Raw genomic sequence first — 18,357 nt, forward strand, 5'->3', positions numbered from 1 at the left:
TCTTAGTGCATTCTCTAATTAGACATAAAAGGTTATAGATTTCAGACTGATATATTTCAGAAGCTGCTTTACTTAACAATGGTGTATGTAAATATTCTTAAGAATATTATAGTGAGACGTCTTAAGATCTGTCTTAGCAAATTTGAAGCATATGATACATTAACTGTAGTTACCGTGCTGTACTTTAGGTCTCCAGAACTTATTCACTTTATAATAGAAGGTTATCTTTAACCATCATCTTCCCATTTCCCCCATCCTCTGGCCAATGGTAACCACTCTCCTACTCTTTTTCCATGAATTGACTTTTTGAGAGAAGGAGAACAACATGGATGAACCTGGACAAGATTACGCTGAGTGAAATAAACCACGTTTACAAAAGATGTTTATAGTTTTTTTGGTCTTTTCTACACATCACCTTGGGGCGTTAATCGCTTCCTGTGGTTTCAACAAGTCATCTATGTTGATAGATGGCAAAGTTGGGTTTGTAGCTCTATCTGTTCTAATTCCTTAACATGAAACACAAATACATAAACTTTATCTGGAAGATCCTCTCCATCTTGTTATCTACCAGAATTACAAACATTTATTGAGTAACACTAGGCACCAAATGCATCCAGGTAAGTACTTAAAATACATAAGTAAAAAAAAGGCTTTTCAGAGGGTTGACATAAAAACTTCATGGCCTTTCTTCGATTTAATTAATTTTGGTGGATTTAATATACCAAAACTTTCTTCCCTTCAATATCTTGCATAGTGCAGCCAGATTGATGACCATTTTTCTTTACTCACATGATAAAGAATCCATAGTGTATATCTGATGCCTACTATTTCAAATAAAAATTTTTATTGTTAGATTTTAAGCTACTCTATCCTCCTGTCCCATTCCTGGACAAGTCACTTATCCAATTATGTTGCCTGAACAATTAGCACTGGGCTTGGAACACAATGATCTGAGTTTAAATCTTGCCCTCTCCTTTTACTAGCTGTGCCTGAACTTTGGCTATATGTAGCAGAGTGAAGATTAAGTAAAAAACATATTCTTATCATTTCACAAGGTAGAAGAAAGGCAGAGATGTGTGGAGTGAGTTGTTCAGTGTTAAAAGCAAGTAATTCTGTGGCAAAGCACATAGAGTGACATAGATCTTACTTCATCATTCTTCATTGGTGCATTGTTTTTGGGTGGACAATACCACCTCAGAAAATGTTCATGTCAATTCACCTAAAGTTATAAATAAAATATATAAAATAAGTGTTCTCATGATTAAGTACTTTCATATTAGTCAAGCATAGCTGTGTTCACTAACCTTCGATGCATCCTAATTCACAGATAGGCACACACAAACACACACTCACAGACATAATGAGTCTGAGCTCATCTGTAATTTTGTTTCACTTTCTCTCTAACAAAAACCTTACGCTTAAATCTTTCTCTTACCTTATTTTATAATTTTTCCTAATATTTTCTAGTTCTACTGATTATTAATCTCATTCATTCTCAAACCTAGGAAAGCATTTCTTACTTATATTATTTACTTACTTTAACTTAATAAGAGTTTCACTGGCACACTTACTAACAAGAGGCTATTTAATGCATCCAATTTATTTGACTTAATTTAGCTACATAGTCACGGCTTTCTGTCCACTTAATGTCTTAAACTGCCTAAAGATCATTCTTGTACTTAGCATTGCCACAGAAAATAACTTAAGCTTTTAATCACAGCTCCCTGTCAAATGGCTGCTAGTCTACAAAATGAAAACTGAAGAGAAAATTATAAAGTTGATTTAAGTTCCCTAGGTCTTCATAAGGAAGTCATGATCTGTAAGCAGTGGTATATTTAGATCCATAGTACTATTTTAGATAGACTATTTACATAAGAATACAAATACTTGTATTTACCAGGTCTTATAGTATTCTTTTCTTTAATTAAAGCATTGCATGTAACATAAAAATTTTCTTTCCACAGGCTCATTTATCCATTGGTTCTCAGATGCTGCAAAGGATAAGGGAATTATGCATGTGTGTGTGTGTGTGGTTGTGTGTGTGTTTAAAATCTTTTGTGTATGGTTGGGGAGGTGCTGTACTCACATTTGAATCACTGTACTGGCTTTTGAAAGCTTCATAGTTAGGTCCTTTCTTCTGGACTATAATATACTGAAGGTGATTGAGTGACAGCCCCTCTGGCCTACCTTGTAGTAGGTTTTACACATACATGCACACACACACATACACACACATACATACACACACCTGCATGTTGAAACCATTGCTTTGGTCTATATATTTCAGTAACTGGCCTACCTTATAGTGTATAGGTTCTACACTTACACGCACACACACATACACACACACACTCATATACACACATGCATGTTGAAACCATTGCTTTAGACTATATATTTTGGTAATTCTGGAAAATTATAAATTGCACTGCTAAGTTAACAGAGCTGGCAATGAAACCATAATTCTAATGATGCATACCATTTGACTGCCTGTATGCGTATGTTGAATTTGTGTGTTTATACAATGCTTTTCTCTTTGTTGATTTTGTTTGTAAGTCAATTATAGAGTCTAACGTGATTCAGCTGTCTAGCAATAATCTTTACAAATATATATAAATATGCATAATATATACAAATCTAAGCATACATACTTAATTTTTTGTGTGTAGAAAGTACATACGTTTTTATATTGGTGATGTGATTTCTAGACATTTAGACATAAAATGAACCCTTTGGTTACGGAAACCATTCTTTAGTTTTCTAATAAATGAAAAATTAATTATAATGAAATCAGTCTTGATTTGGGCTAGGCTGATTTAGACCTTGGGCCACTGTAATCCATACCAAATAAATAGTAGATGGGTAAAGACATGTCTTGAGATCCAAAAAAGTAGTTATCAAATTTACATCAATAATAATTTTGGTGCTAATAATATTATTTTCTAAATTTGCATTAACTTTTAAAACAAAAGCAATTCTATACCTTCAGAAAAGATAAAAAACATTCCACTACTGCACAGTGAAAGAAAACAGAAATAGTCTGATTTCATAAGAAAAACAACTAAAAAATAGTATTAGTGACATAAATAGAGTCATATGATGGAGAAACATGAGAAAATTAAGACAATTTTATTAAGTATTTAAAATAAATTTCTGAACACCACAACTCAAAAGTTATGAGTACTTTAGAGAAGGATTATAAACCTTAAATATTGAATATTGTTATTTGGAAAATTTATTTCTCAGGGTCACTGGTAACCTCTGTAGCATACTTGTATGAATGCAAGATGCATGACCTGTATTTGAAACTCCAGCCATAAGCATTGCTAAATAAACTAATAACATTTTCTTAATTCTCCTCTTCTTTGATGCCTTTATAACAATAGATATTTTTTATGGCATGTAGATTGGAGGGAAAAAAAAGCTGTAGTGAGAGCTAGTTTGTAATACCCAACACCTCATTTCATTCCAAGAAAAATACTTCTTCCTTGGCCTCCATGATAGCTAATTTTTGTATATATTCCCATATTCTTAATTCCTCATTTCTCTTCTGCTTACTACTCCACAACTGAAAATACTGAGATATAAAATTTGAAATTGGGATCTTACCTCTAAACTTCTGGACTATAATATGCTGAAGGTGATTGAATGATAGCCCCTCTGGCCTACCTTGTAGTGTGTAGGTTTTACACATACATGCACACACACACACACACACACACCCGCATGTTGCAACCAGACCATTGGGCCACTATAGTCCATACCAAATAAATAGTATGGAAACTATGCCTATGTTTTTATTATTGTATCCAATGTGCTTTGCACAAGTGCTCAACATATATTTACTAAAGTCAGTCACAGATATCTTTCTTAACATAGAATCATTCTTTCAAATCTGCTCACAGTTACATTAATTTCATCTTTACACAATTTTATTTGTACCACCTCTGTCATTAATTTTGGTACCTATTATTTTACCCTTAATTATTATGTAGTTGTTTATGATTGTATGCCTCTGATTTCTTCACAGATTATAAGGTGCTAAGTGGATGAGACATGTATAGCATTATTTCTTTATTATTATTATTTTTTTTTTTTACCTAGATCTAATGATTGTATACATAAACTGGATATAGTTGTGAGGAGAATTTTTACCACTCCACAGAGGCAGTATGGAGAATTCACCCAAAATTTGGTTTGGATGTTAAAACTGAGGATGCCACATATGCCCCAAGAGTGTTTGATGATTTTTTTTTTGTGGGGAGAGCAAGATGGGCTCCTAAGTATGTCTGAGGGAGCAGATCACTTTTGTTTTGGCCTTTATCATGGTTAGGGGCTGGTTTTTGGGTTAGGTTTCTCATGCATAAGGAGCATAAACTTCCTGCTAGGGAAAAAGGAAGTGCCCAGGCTTTCTTATTAACTTGCTCAAATATGGGGCAGAAGGTTGCATTGGAGCTTGAAAGCTGTCAGCAGTCAAACATCAAAACTGGAGTCCGACACCGTTACAGTTTACTCGTGATGTTGGACGGGTGACTGAAATGTGCCTTGTTTCATTTAATGAAATGCTACATGAAGCTTGTAGCCCGTGGTTAGTAGGGAGGTGAAAGTTATCTTAAATGCCTTGTTCAAAAGCACAGCATTGTGTATTTTGGAAAAGTGAAATTCATGTTTTGGTCACTTTCAGTGATACCTGGAACATAGAAAGTGGTAAGAATTGTTTTGATGAGCCTCGTATTATGGTCTTAAATGTGTAGGTGTATGTGTATGTGTAAAGACATGTGTGACCTTGATTATTATTTTGTGTATGTATGAGGCAAGAGATTCCCAGAGTTCTTTACTTTGCAGAGGGCAACCTTGGATAAGGAATTGTTTCTGCCGTTGGCTGGACCAGATGGCCAAACCACAGGCAGTGACCCAAGAGTCTGTAGAAATGTGCAAGTGGAACCTGTTATTATCCAGGGTGTCCAGTGTTCAAATGATTCCCTGCTAACCTTTGGGTCCTGTCCTTTGTTAGGTCTGTCATTTTAAGGGATCAAAAGCAGCAGTTCTCCAGTGAGTTTCATCACATTTAACACAATACCACCATCCATGCACTGTTCACTTGATTAATCCCAAGGGGCTCCCTTGGTAGCCATGGGATTTAGGATAGGAGTGACATGCTCAGGTACCATGGCATATGACAAGGGGCTGAGGATAGGGGAAACTTTTTCCTCCTGCAGGTGACTTATGGCCAAGTTTGGCCCTTTCCTATAGAGTCTTTGGTGGCTATGTCAGACTTGCAGGGTGATGCTTTCATAACCAAAGGCACAGTGGACCACTGAGTGCAGAGTCCTGAGTGCAGGGCTTCTGATTTCAGTAGAGCTCAGTATGCAACCAGCAGCTGCCATTCTAATGGTATATAGCATGTAACCAAGGAGGATAATATTTGCTACCAGAAGCCCACGAGCACCACTATGGTTGATGCAGGAGGCAGTAGAAGAGGCGAACAATGTGATTGCCTTTTGTAATTGCAATTTGGAGAGATTCTAGAGCCTTTTGTTTTAAGGGGTCTCATTTAGTGTGGGCCAATTTGCGAGTAGGAGCATAAATGGGCTTAAGTAAAATGTGATACTTGTTATTGAGGAATATCTTCCATCCGGAACCCCAAAAGGCCTAAAAATGTTAGTTTTGTCTTAACGTTGTGGATACTGACAGGTCATTGTTTCTCGAGACTGTCAGTGATGAAGTAGCCTTTGATCAAATAATGCTCAGAAATTTGACTATACTGGGGAACCTTGCAGTTTGTGTAAGACAATGGTCTATTCTTTCTTGTGAGCTCCCTTTTGAATATTTATTCATCCTGAATGAGTGTGTCAAAGGAATCTCCTTGGAAGAGGATGGCATCAGTGTAATGTCATACCTATTTTCCCACAGAAACTTAGATGCAGTAAAGATCTGTCTGCAGAGGGATTGTTTGTGACAGCAGGACTGTTTTAAGTATCCTATGTGTGGTCAGGTGGAGAAGTTTGAGTTCTTTTGAAGGTAAAGAAAAACTATAACCCTTTCCCTGTAACTGTGGGGATCGGGATCTGTGTTGTTACAGAGCCATAGGCAGCAACAGCAGCAGAAGCATTTTTGTGGGGAGCCAAATGAGCTATCTCCTTTTAGGAGTGTAAGAGGCTATCAAAAGAGGCACTTAATAGAACATATTTGTCAAATCCTTATGAATTTATGACTACAAAGTATTTACAAATTGCTGATTGAATGGAGTCAGTAGTGTCACCAAGTAATGTGGCCTTAATATGTGGAACCACAGCATTAAGCTTTGGGTGATCTACTACCAGCCTCCATTTATTTTTTTTCAGGTTTAAAACAGGCCAAATTTGACTATTAAATGGAGAGGCAGTGGTGACAATTACCCCTTCTCTAAATAGTTCTTAGGTAAGGGGTTCCTTGTTCCAATTATTGTAGTCCTCGTTAACTACTTATATTGAGAAGACAGAAAATGCATGTGATTCCATATTGTCAAACTACTTGTACATGTCAAAGATTTGATTTGATTTACTTTAATTTGTTATTAATTGGTTCAGAGTATCCATGTCTATATGGGATATTTTTAGACAATATCTGTTATGATCATGGAGTATTTAGGCCAGAAAGTAACTCTGATGGTTAAGATAAGGTGTATTTATTTGCCCTGTATTTTATACGTGATAATCACCTCCATAAGAGCAAAGGGAGGTACCTTTATTTTAGTGCAATCCCCATATTTAGGGTACTTTGTTTAAATTTAGTGGCATCTCCAGTGATAACTATAGTTCGATCCTCAACTTTGATTAAGTTTCTGAAGTTTTGCCAATGGGTGCACCTCAGGAAAAGTAAAAGTTAATTTGGAGCTTATGTTGTAGAGGCACAACACCATTCAGCAAACTTACTTACCTGCCTTTATAAATTCTTCAAGTAATTTAAGAATTTCCAAGTGGGACAAATTATAGACTTATGTTTACATTTTTGTTTTCTCCTGTGTATCCAGTTTTCTGTTTCTTCCTCTTATATCCAGTTTTGTTTTTGTTGTTGGGGCTGGTGCTGTTTTTTGCTTGTTTGTTTTGTGTTTGTTTTCTATCCTGCTCATATTTACAAGCCTTCTCCTTCAGAGAGTCTCAAGTAAGTATCATCAGGGTTATGGGCCTCCCTGATGGCAATGGTTGCTTCATCAGATTTTAAGTTCCCTAGATTGAAGTTGGGTTTGAATTAACCTCTTGGGTATGCCACAGAGGCCCATGTTTGCTTTTCTCTATAACTGTGGGGATCAGGAACTGTGTTGTTATGGAGGCATAGACAGCAACAGCAGCAGAAGCATTTTTTGGGGTGGACACATGAGCTATCTCCTTTCAGGAGTGTGAACCTCAGCATTCCACATGGTAACTGCTCTTCTTCCATACAAGCAACCACCCAATGGACCTGTATAATGCACAAAGTAACAGGTATTTTTTCCCAGGACGCACTGTAGAATGGGGGCTGATGCATGGTTGAGACATACAACCAGTGATCACAAGTAGGAATTACTCCCCTGTGCCTAGTGTCAGCCACATTTCTTACTAGATACCAACCACATGATTCAGTATAAGACACAAAGATAGGTCTGGGCTAAGACACATGACATGGAGCTATTGCCAAACTCCCATTCGTAAATATTACTGATGCTTCCAGGCATTAAGATCATTTAATTCTAAACAGAAACTTAGAAAGACTCAGCAAATGCAGCATAAAGTTGCACAGGTTAAAGTATGCTTGCCAGTGAGCAGAAAAAAACCCAAACAGCATAATTGTCTCCAGACAATACAACAAATTAACAAGGCAAAACATAAGAAGAGAGACCCCCAGTGGTGGTGGTCATTGCCTAGATACCCCTTGCTGTGCCAGTTGTTAAGACTACCTTTCATAGATGGGATAACACCCAACCACCATCCCAAATCCGGTCCTGTTGAGACTGATGATTGCACGTCTGCATCAAGAGGGTATTGAAAAGGGCTACAACTCATATAATGAGGCTTTCCATGGAGAGTGAGGCAGGCTTCCAACCAGGTCAAAAAATGGCTTGAGATGGAAAGAGCAAGGAAAAGAAATTGGCTTGGCTTTCATCACGATTAAGCATTGGGGCTGGGCTGGGTGTGGTGGCTCATGCCTGTAATCCCAGCACTTTGAGAGGTCAACATGGGAGCATAGCTTGAGCTCAGGAGTTCTAGACCAGCCAGGGCAACATGGTGAAACATGCAAGCTCTACAAAAATACAAAAATAGCCAGGCGTGATGCTCCATGCCTGTGGTCCTAGCTACTAGGGAGTCTGAGGCAGGAGGATTGCTTGAGCTGGGAGGTAGAGGTTGCAGTAAGCAGAGATCCTGCCACTGCCCTCCAGCCTAGGCAACAGAGCAAGACCCTGTCTTAAAATAAATAAATAAATAAATAAATAAATAATTTTAAAATTTAAAAAATATATATATTGGGGCTAGAGTGAGGTCCTACATATAGACTGGGACTTACCAGCTTCCCCATCTATGGGGCAGAAGGGAAAGGAAGAGTGATGGCGCTTGAAAGCAGTCAGCAGTCTAACATCAAAAATGGAGGCAGACTATTTATGATGAGAAGAATATGGTAAATGAATGTCTTGAGCTGATGGAGAAGACTTAAATTTCTAAATAAGTAATGAAAAATCAGGAAGTAATGTATATACCTTCTGCCTGTCATCCTCACATTTATGAATTACATCACCAAATTCTAGTATAATAAGACAAACCATTAAAAACAATGATAAAGTCCCCTCTCAATTTGTTCTTTTTAACTCAGATACATTTTGTAAGTTCTAAGAGCAGGCAGCCATCAAGTGGTTAGCAGTTACATGATATTAATATTCAGTGTTATAAAACAGTAACAAAAACATAAGATTTTTCTGTGCTTAAAGCAATAGGAAAAGCATTAAGAAATTGAAGCCTTATTAACTAGCTGTTTCCAAATGACAGCTTTGAAAGTTCAAGAAGAAAAAAATCACCAGCAGGATGAGAAAGAATGCCAAGATAATAAATCAGCTAGATTCCAAATTCCACAGAAACCAAAGTTTAAGTAGAAAGTAGAGATTGAATTAAAAACACACACACATACTTATATACACACAATGCAGTAAAACCAAGTCGTGAAAGAGGTGTAAATGTGTAAGTTAATGTGTAAATTTAAAAATGTATCATAAAAAAGAGATGGAAATAACCAGAAATATAACAGTAACTATATTTGATTTTTCTTTTAGAGATAATAACCAAAATGTAGATGAGGTTGGGTGGAGAAAGAGGTGCTTCGTTTGATAGTAGTGAAAAACCACTAGCATGAATTTGTGGGTTATTTAATATTATCTCTTAATAGATAATTTGATTTTTTTTTTACTTGGACATATACATAAATTTTGCCTTTTGAAGTTATAGAATTGGAATGCTGAGATAATAGACGTTCTACCTACTCTGAGTATATTTTATATTCATAGAATTATATATCGGTGGTTTGCTGCACCCATCAACCCGTCATCTACATTAGGTATTTCTCCTAATGCTATCCCTCCCCTAGCCCCCCACCCCATGACAGGCCCCAGTGTGTGATGTTCCCCTCCCTGTGTCCATGTGTTCTCATTATTTAACTCCCGATTATGAGTGAGAACATTCAGTGTTTGGTTTTCTGTTCTTGTGTTAGTTTGCTGAGAATGATGGTTTCCAGCTTCATCCATGTCCCTGCAAAGGACATAAACTCATCCTTTTTATGGCTGCATAGTATTCCATGGTATATATCTACCACATTTTCAAAACCACCATGTCACATGTATACCTGTGTAACAAACCTGCACGTTCTGCACACGTACCCTAGAGCTTAAAGTAAAATTTAAAAAAAAAAAAAGGATTATATATAGGTGGAACTGAAAGATACCTAAGAGACCACACAGATGAAATAACTTATTTTTATGTATGAAAAAGGAAATCAAAGATTAAAATAATTTTCATCATTCCATCAAATTATTGGCTTTAAAAATGTTACTATTTGAACATGAATTTCTTTTTTGGGAGAACGGGGTCTCGCTATATTGCCCAGGCAGGTCTCGAACTCCTGGGCTCAAGCTATCCTCCCGCCTCTTGCCTCCCTGAGAGCTGGGATTACAGGCGTGAGCCACCGTGCCCGGCTGAGCATGAATTTCTTTAGTAAATATTTGGCTTTAAATTTACTTTAGAGTTTAAATACTAGGTTCTTATAAATTTTGTGTTTTCTTGTCATGAAGACAGGGTATTTTCCTGTCTAAAATTGGATTATTTTCTAAGAATCTCAGTGATTTGCTTAAGGTCATAAAATATTTTCCTGAGGTGGTTGAAAATACAGCTTATTTACTTGATTTCAAATTCAACATTTTTTAGACTATAAGATTGTTTATTCTCTAATTGTCTTTTAGATTCCGAAATTAATTTGGAAATGCATCAATATACAGTGTAACTAGCTATTTTCTTTCTCTGCATAGATCACAGACCACATGTACATATTAAGTTGAGCTTTGGAAACTGGTGAAACATCTTTAGATTATTTTTTAAAATAAAAATAAGCTTTCAGTGAACTCAGAGTCACTAGCGTTGGTGCTTATATATTTAAATTTAGATGATCTCTCAAGAATTCTTATAATTTAACCTTTATTTAATGGAAAATATCAGATAAGGATTCTTTGAGAAAATGTTAAACTAGCACATTTTAGTGATTTCATTTTCTTTTCTTCTTTAACAACAATTCTGACTTCAATCATAAATTAAATAGCACAGTTTAGAGTATTATGAAGTCTGTAAAACTATCCTTAAGGGAGTCATGAGTCCAGATTACAAACACTCATTTTCAAACTACTGAGTGAATTGATTTATTTAAAATACTACATTGTTCTATAGATGGCTCAATAACCTATGATGTGAATTGTTCAGTAAAAAATCAGGAAGAAGTTGAATTGAGTCACTTTGATGTGTGTGTGAAGAGTGTGGAAAAGAGTGATGTATTTAGTGTATCTGACACTTTCTACTTTCCTAAAAACAATAATATAATCAGCTATTTTAGGCACAAGAAACGTTTTCTTATTTATTATGTTTTTAATTATTATTCATGTGAAGAAATACTTTTAGCCTTAAAAATCATATTAAGTATGATAAATATTTAAGAAGTAATATAACTTTTAGAAAATGATAATATTTTAAATTTGTATGGAAATTGTTGGAGTAGTCATCAATTTTTCACTTCTTTATTGAACTGTTTATATTACCAGAAGCATTTCATTTACATATGCAAATATATTTTCATCATTCTCACAAACATTAGTATTAAATTTTGGTTTTTCAAGTTAATGATTATATTATGTGCCTGACAATAAAAAAGTCAGAGCTCTGTAGTTAGTCCATGGAAAAGTACAAAATAATTCATAGAAACTGTGCAGAATGAAAAATATTCACTTTCACTTTAAAATTTGTTCTTGTTTAAATTTACTAAACTTTAACCAAAAAATCTTTACAGCCAAAAATATGTTTTTAGCATCTTGATTTATTCAGAAGTTTAGTGATAGAGAAAAGTGCACCAAAAATATGAATGACTCCTTCTCTTTTTCATCCCCATTTTTCACTTTTTACATACCCATCATAATTACTTCATATAATTTTTCTTCCTTTTATACAATGTCATAAGCCATAAAATATGAATATTTATTGGGTGTTTTCTAAGACAGACATCTTACTATGCCTTTTTATGCATTATCTCTTTTATGTCTTCAGAAAAATTTAGTAGGCAAAGTAGTAATGTAATAATAGAATGACAATTTTTTAGAGAGGGAAATGGAAATATTCTTAAAGAGCTTAGATTACATAACCAAGAAGGCAAACTGGTAAGTGGTAGAACTGTTATTTAAACTCAGGTCTATCTGATGCTAAAACCTTGCTTTTAACCACTCTATCATCGTGACTGAGTTCAGGAGAAGGTCCTACTATAAAGGCACTGTTGTGTATCCAGCAGTATACTATTTCCACTAGATTATGATGCCATGTTTAAAACACAAGAGTTACAACTAGAACAAGAAATGACATCAGGAAAGTATATTTATAAATGGACCTCCTATTAAAACACACAAACACACACACCCAAACACACACACACACATTCAATATCCAAGGAATAGAGTAATAAATGTTTATTGCTAATGTTATTGATATTGTGGATAATTTTACAAGGACGTATTAATGATATTATTGTTATATGTGAAAGTTTACAGTTGACAGATGTTTTCTTTATGTATTAATGTGATATGAATTTTCACATTTCTGTCAAATAGAAGATGGCTATTATTATCCTCACTTTTTTATAGGGGCTATGCAGTTTTATTGTAGGGACAGAGTTAGGAAACATTCAAAATAGAACTCAAATTTGTGTATATTATACATATAAACTTAACGTACTCTTTATTATGTCCTGTTGGAAGAAAGAGAGAAAGGAATGCAAATTCCAAACATGTAAAGAGCAATTTATGTGTTTTGGGTTTGGATTTCCTAAAATTAACCCTCAAATTCTTCTCATTTCTTTTTACTGTAGTTAAAGTGAGGTTAAAGAAATGTTACTTATTGTATGGAATTATTGAAAAAAAAAGACGAGATTCTTACGGATTTTTATGTACAAACTATAACAGTTTCTCTTGGGGGAATTAAAAATAATGCTAAATAGGCTATTAAATACTGCTTAACTAATGTATACATAGGTTTCAGTTCATCTTGTAGATGTATACTTTACATGATGCCTGATACACATGGCTAAGGAAAAGCATTCACAAAGGGCAGTGTTTCATCTCCTACTTGGAAAAGAAGTGAATCCCTATGCTCCCCTTTAAAATTTTTTATTAATTTATGGTTTTGTGACTTGAATTATAAGTGATATTAGATAAATATAGTATCTTTAATGTTTGGTTTGGCAAGATTATTATTTCCACATATTTGTAGGAAATCAAACTATCACTCATAGGGACTTATGACTAGAAAGGGGAACAAAAAGATCACTTCAAATAAATTTAAGATTATGATTAAACTCTGCAAGCAAGTCTCTAAATATGACTGAAATCGCATATTTTATTGTTGCTACAAAGTACAACTATATTACTAAATACATATTGATATTCTTGTTGGTGGTACGTATTACTTAAGAGTTTATGTGTTTTACTTCCACAGAAGTGAATTTTCAGTACATTATCAAGTAGGTGAGAATAGAATTAAAATTTTATAAAAATGTTCATTATTGTTAAACCATGGTATTAAAAACTTTTAATGCTTAGAAATTAAGTTCTGGTAGATAAAATATGGTTTCTAAAATCATTTAATCTCAATTATTTTATAATGAAGAGATGAAGATTTTTTGGATATCCCTCTGATATAGTACTGTTTTGAAACAGATGTGGATTAGTATTTGAATTTTTGGATGAAATTAAGTGTGAGAGAATTTCATAGCTTGCCACTGGGAATTGTATATAAAGCATTGACTGAGACTGTATAATTTATATTCACTTTTAAAGGATTTTATTGGATCTACTTCCCGACGTTACTTAAATTGGTAATTTAAATTATATTACTTTAAAAGCCAGCAACACATGCATGTTATAACTGAAGTTCAAGCTTCCATCCGTAGAAGGGAAACACAGTTAACAGATTCATGAATGCTGCTCTTAAGTACAATAGTATTCAGGAAATTGTTCATTTGCATGTGCATGTTTTTAGAAAGTAAGACTTTCTTCTTTGATCAGTGTTGCATTTCATATGACTTCCTAGTATGAAAAGCAACAATTTTGAAACAGTAAGTATTTGCTTATTAAAGGCTTAAAATCAAAGGAGAGCATCTTACTTTAAAAATCAGATTTAGTCATAAAAGAGTAAGTCATAATAGACTTTGTGAGTTTGTTCATTGTTTTTCCCTCCTATGGAGAACAGCCTGTTTTGAGTTGTGATTCTACAGTACATTTGTGAAACATTAATATTTACAACATATTTTCACTCAGAATACTTAGAACACTTCCTGAAATATGTTTCAATATTTTAGTCAGAAAAGCATTTTATATGGTTAATAATAAATGCATGAGTTAAAAAGTGAGTTTTGTTTTCTTCTGGGGCATATGAGAGAATTTTAAAACACATATTATAATGTTCATGCCAGTGCTGTCTTTAGAAAGAGCAATAATTTAAAAACCTTTAACAACTTTATTAATTCCAAATCTAAGGTAATATCTTAATTATTTAAATTGAGTGTGAAATACTTGTAATAGGTTTAGAAAAGTCCATTATGTGGATTTTATTTGAATAAAGTTATAAAATGTCTGTTTTTGTATGTTTCAAACAACTGTATGCTAGTAATATCATAAAAAACTATGTATGCTAAGTAAAGTTTATGCATAAAAATTAAATACTTTCATAAAAATTTGTACTAGAGGATACAGGTATTTATTTTGCCTGATTTATATGTAAGTTCAAAGAAACATACATTTTAATATTTTTAGTAATGGAAAATTAGAATCAAAGACTGATTTTGCTCTTTCTGTGAAAACTCTCCTGAGTAGAAATATAACTATGACGGTATATTAGCAAATAAAATATTATTTCAACTTCAGGCCATATTTATTTCTAAAGTATCTAATTATCAATATCTATTTCCTTTAAAGTCTCAAATATCTATCAGTGTAGAAGAGTGGGAAGACACCAAAGATTCCAAAGAACAAGGGCACCACCGCAGCAACCACCGCAACTCAACATCCAGTGATCAGTCGGACCATCCCTTGCTGCGGAGAAAAAGCATGCAGTGGGCCCGAAGACTGAGCAGAAAAGGCCCAAAACACTCTGGTAAAACAGCTGAAAAAATAACCCAGCAGCGACTGAACCTCTACAGGAGGTCAGAAAGACAAGAGCTTGCTGAACTTGTGAAAAATAGAATGAAACACTTGGGTCTTTCTACAGTGGGATATGGTATGCCCTTTAAAAACTACTGTATATATGGACTCGTGATTTCTTGCCATTAGTAGTTATATAGTTGATTCTAATTTAATAAAGAATTGAATTTTTGCTTCACAGGTCAATTAATAGAAACTAGTGATACATCTAATCTCCTACAGAAAATTTAAATGATGATGATAAGATAAAATGCTAAAAATTTTCAGTGTTTGCTGAGTCTGCTAGGTACTGTGCTAAACCCATTACATGAATTAATTTTAATTTTCACAAAAATTCTGAGCCAGACCCTGTGTTTTCATGTCAGAAGTAAAGAACCTAAGTCAGGTAGCCTTCTAGTTATCATCTTACTCTAGTGCCTGAGATAAAATGAATTTGAGGCATTGACAAGTAACTGATTATATTGGCCACAGGTAAACCAAAATGTTCTTATAAAATTTGTTTAGTTTATGTGATTTAGAAACAAAATCTTCAAAAGCTTTAATTTTGAAGCTCAAATACTGCTTTATCTCATATAGTGCAGATCTGTCTCAATAATTGTTCAGTTCCTATATACGATCCATAATTGCCATATAGACACTATAGACACAGCTTAAATAAATAATGCAAAGCTTAAATAATGCAATGATAATTTAAAATATATCATTTATCAGTGTATGAATTTTACTTTAAAAAGATATTTAGTCCAGTCAAAGGAAAACCAAATGATAAACAAGGTGTTTTATTTTATGTATATAAATATGTAACCTGGTAAACCAAGAACTCAGATAGTGTTAGTATCATGCAAGTTAAGAATCAAATAGAAGGTATTCCATTTTTACCCTTTTCTCTTGTTTATTATTGAAATCTCAACATGAGGCAATGTTCTTAGGAAGAAATTTTAGTCTTTGAATTAGAGTTTAAGAGAAGTTGCCTCTGTTTCTTTGAATAAGGAAAAAACCCACATATTAAGTTAGCACTACTCTATGCATAGCATGCTATGTGTGCTACTCCAGGAACTATGCTAGGTGCTTTATGTGTATATTCTCATTACTCTTTATAACCCTCATTTGATAGGTATCTCACTTTACCTTTCAGAATTTTGACTTTTAGAAGTTAAAGACTTTGCTCAAAGACATACAGTTAAAATGTGTTGCAGTCAGGACTCCATATATAGTTGAAGTTCATAATTATATGATACTTACTTAAATGTAGTCCAGATTCATCTGTGACAAATAATTTTAATATAATCACATTTAATGTCTTACATTAAGAAGCAAATTAAAAGAAAAAGTAAGAGCTTCATTTTAGAAATCCACTAATAGCTATCTGCCAGTTAATTGACATGGAAGGTGATTATATTCTTAAAGGATTATAGTCCTATATATATGTACTTTTGTTAGTTATTATTCAGCTATTTTTGCTTTTAATAATAAGTCCCAGTGAATGGTTACTTATCCAAGTTCCAGCTGTTTTTCCTGAACATTATAACCCCAGGGTGGTCCTGGAAGCAGAGTGGCAGGTAAGTTTGACTCTCAAAAACTCAAAAGTGCATAAGCTGACTGCATGAGAGAAACATTAGAAAACGTATTGGTTTTGCTAATGAAACATCTATCATGTATCTTGCATTTAGTTATTCTCTCTGGTTTATTTTTATTACCATTTTTTAATTTAATTTGCACACTTACAGAAAAAAAGAACAGATTCCATTCACCTTGTTTTTATTTTTTCTTATTTATTTCTTCCTCTCTGTCTTCTTTCTATCCATCTATCTGCCCATAGATCCATTAGTCCATTCTAAAACCTTGTATTGGATATCTCTAATAGCATAGTGATTATGAAAACAGGATGTGGAATCTAATACATCATGGGCTTCTGGTATTTTCCATTTATTTCTAACTCATGTTAATTCATCCACTCAGCCCTTACTATTGGACTGCCCTCTCTGTGCCAGGGCACTGGGAATAGAAAAACAACCTCCTCAGACAAGACCTCTGTACTTATAAACTCATATTCTAGTGTCAGCCAATAGATTTGTTAAATTATTTAACCTCTCAGCTTATTTTCTTACCCATGAAATGAAAATAATAATAATACATATATCACAGGTTTGTTGTGAGAGACAAATTAGATAATGAATAATAAAATGCTTAGCCCAGAACTATCATTTGACTAGTGCCATAGTTATACTGCATGTCTGTTTGAGTATTGTACGTATGTGTGTACTTTATACATAAAAAAGTAAGATTTTTTTGCACATTTACAAAAAGAAAAAAAAAACACATTTTGCCTCCTTAGGGATAGATAATGGATATTTTTTCTCCATCGAGGATGAATCATTTAAAACAATTATTGTTTTGCATGTTGATTGATTTAACAACAAATCATAATCTGATTTTTTTTTTCAGTAGATTTGGGTGCTCTGAAAGAATTAAACAGAGTACAATATTTACTTACTGGACAAAGGATGTAAAGGAGAGGGAAAAAGAAGAGTCAGAAGATGACTCTTGAGGGGTCTAGTAAGAGCAACTGAATCTATGATGGTGGCATTCACTGAGCTTAGAAAAACACATATGGGTGAAGATAATTTATTTCTTTTGAGTGCCTGGAAGACTTCTAATGGGTGACGCACTGTACGCAGCTGAATTTCTTTTGTCTAATGCTCAAGAAAGAAAAGTGAGTTGTGTACATAGACTTGAGTCATCAGCGTAAATAAATTTTAATTAAAGCTGTTGGAGTAGATGAAATAACCCCCAGGTGAAGGATTAGTGGGCAAATCACAATGTCAGGAGTTCGAGACCAGCCTGGCCAACATAGTGAAACCCCATCTCTACTAAAAATACAAAAAATTAGCTGGACGTAGTGGCGGGTGCCTGTAATCCCAGCTACTTGGGAGGCTGAGGCAGGAGAATTGCTTGAACCTGGGAGGTACAGGTTGCAGTGAGCCGAGATTGTGCCACTGCACTCCAGCCCAGGTGACTCTGTCCAAAAACAAAAAAAAAATTCACATTTCTGGAATGTTTAGGGAAAAGCCTTAAAAACAAAAAAACAAGAAATAAGAGGCTGAGGTGTCTAGAACTGAGCACAATAGTATGTTATCAATTGGTTATAATTTTTACCATAGCATTGACCCCTTCTGCCTTCATAAGGTGTGGGGCCTGGGGTGATCCTAGGCACCTCAAGCTGGTTTTCTCCAGCCTTAAGCAGTTTTGCCTGTTACCTCAATATGCTGAACAAAAGTCATTTTCTGTAGGTTCTGTGAGGTGGAAAAAAAAATTAAAAAGTGTTGAACTAGAGAAATAGAAAAACTAGAAACATAGAGAATGATTAATAGTGCCAAATTGTATTAAAGGTATAGTGATATGTCATTTGTGACCTT

At 34.2% G+C, this 18,357-nt stretch overlaps 1 protein-coding gene across 5 annotated transcripts in view; it reads left to right on the plus strand.

The window, feature by feature from the left end:
• Positions 1–18,357, plus strand: part of KCNT2 (potassium sodium-activated channel subfamily T member 2) — a 398,329-nt gene that overhangs the window by 344,568 nt on the left and 35,404 nt on the right. For all 5 annotated transcript variants that reach the window (XM_055233859.2, XM_055233862.2, XM_055233861.2 and 2 more), the window contains one exon: positions 14,717–15,017. In XM_055233859.2, the coding sequence (XP_055089834.1) occupies positions 14,717–15,017 (301 nt within the window). The remainder of the gene's footprint in view (positions 1–14,716; positions 15,018–18,357) is intronic.

Source organism: Symphalangus syndactylus, chromosome 19, assembly GCF_028878055.3.
Source record: "Symphalangus syndactylus isolate Jambi chromosome 19, NHGRI_mSymSyn1-v2.1_pri, whole genome shotgun sequence".
Classification (NCBI taxonomy): Eukaryota; Metazoa; Chordata; class Mammalia; order Primates; family Hylobatidae; genus Symphalangus; species Symphalangus syndactylus.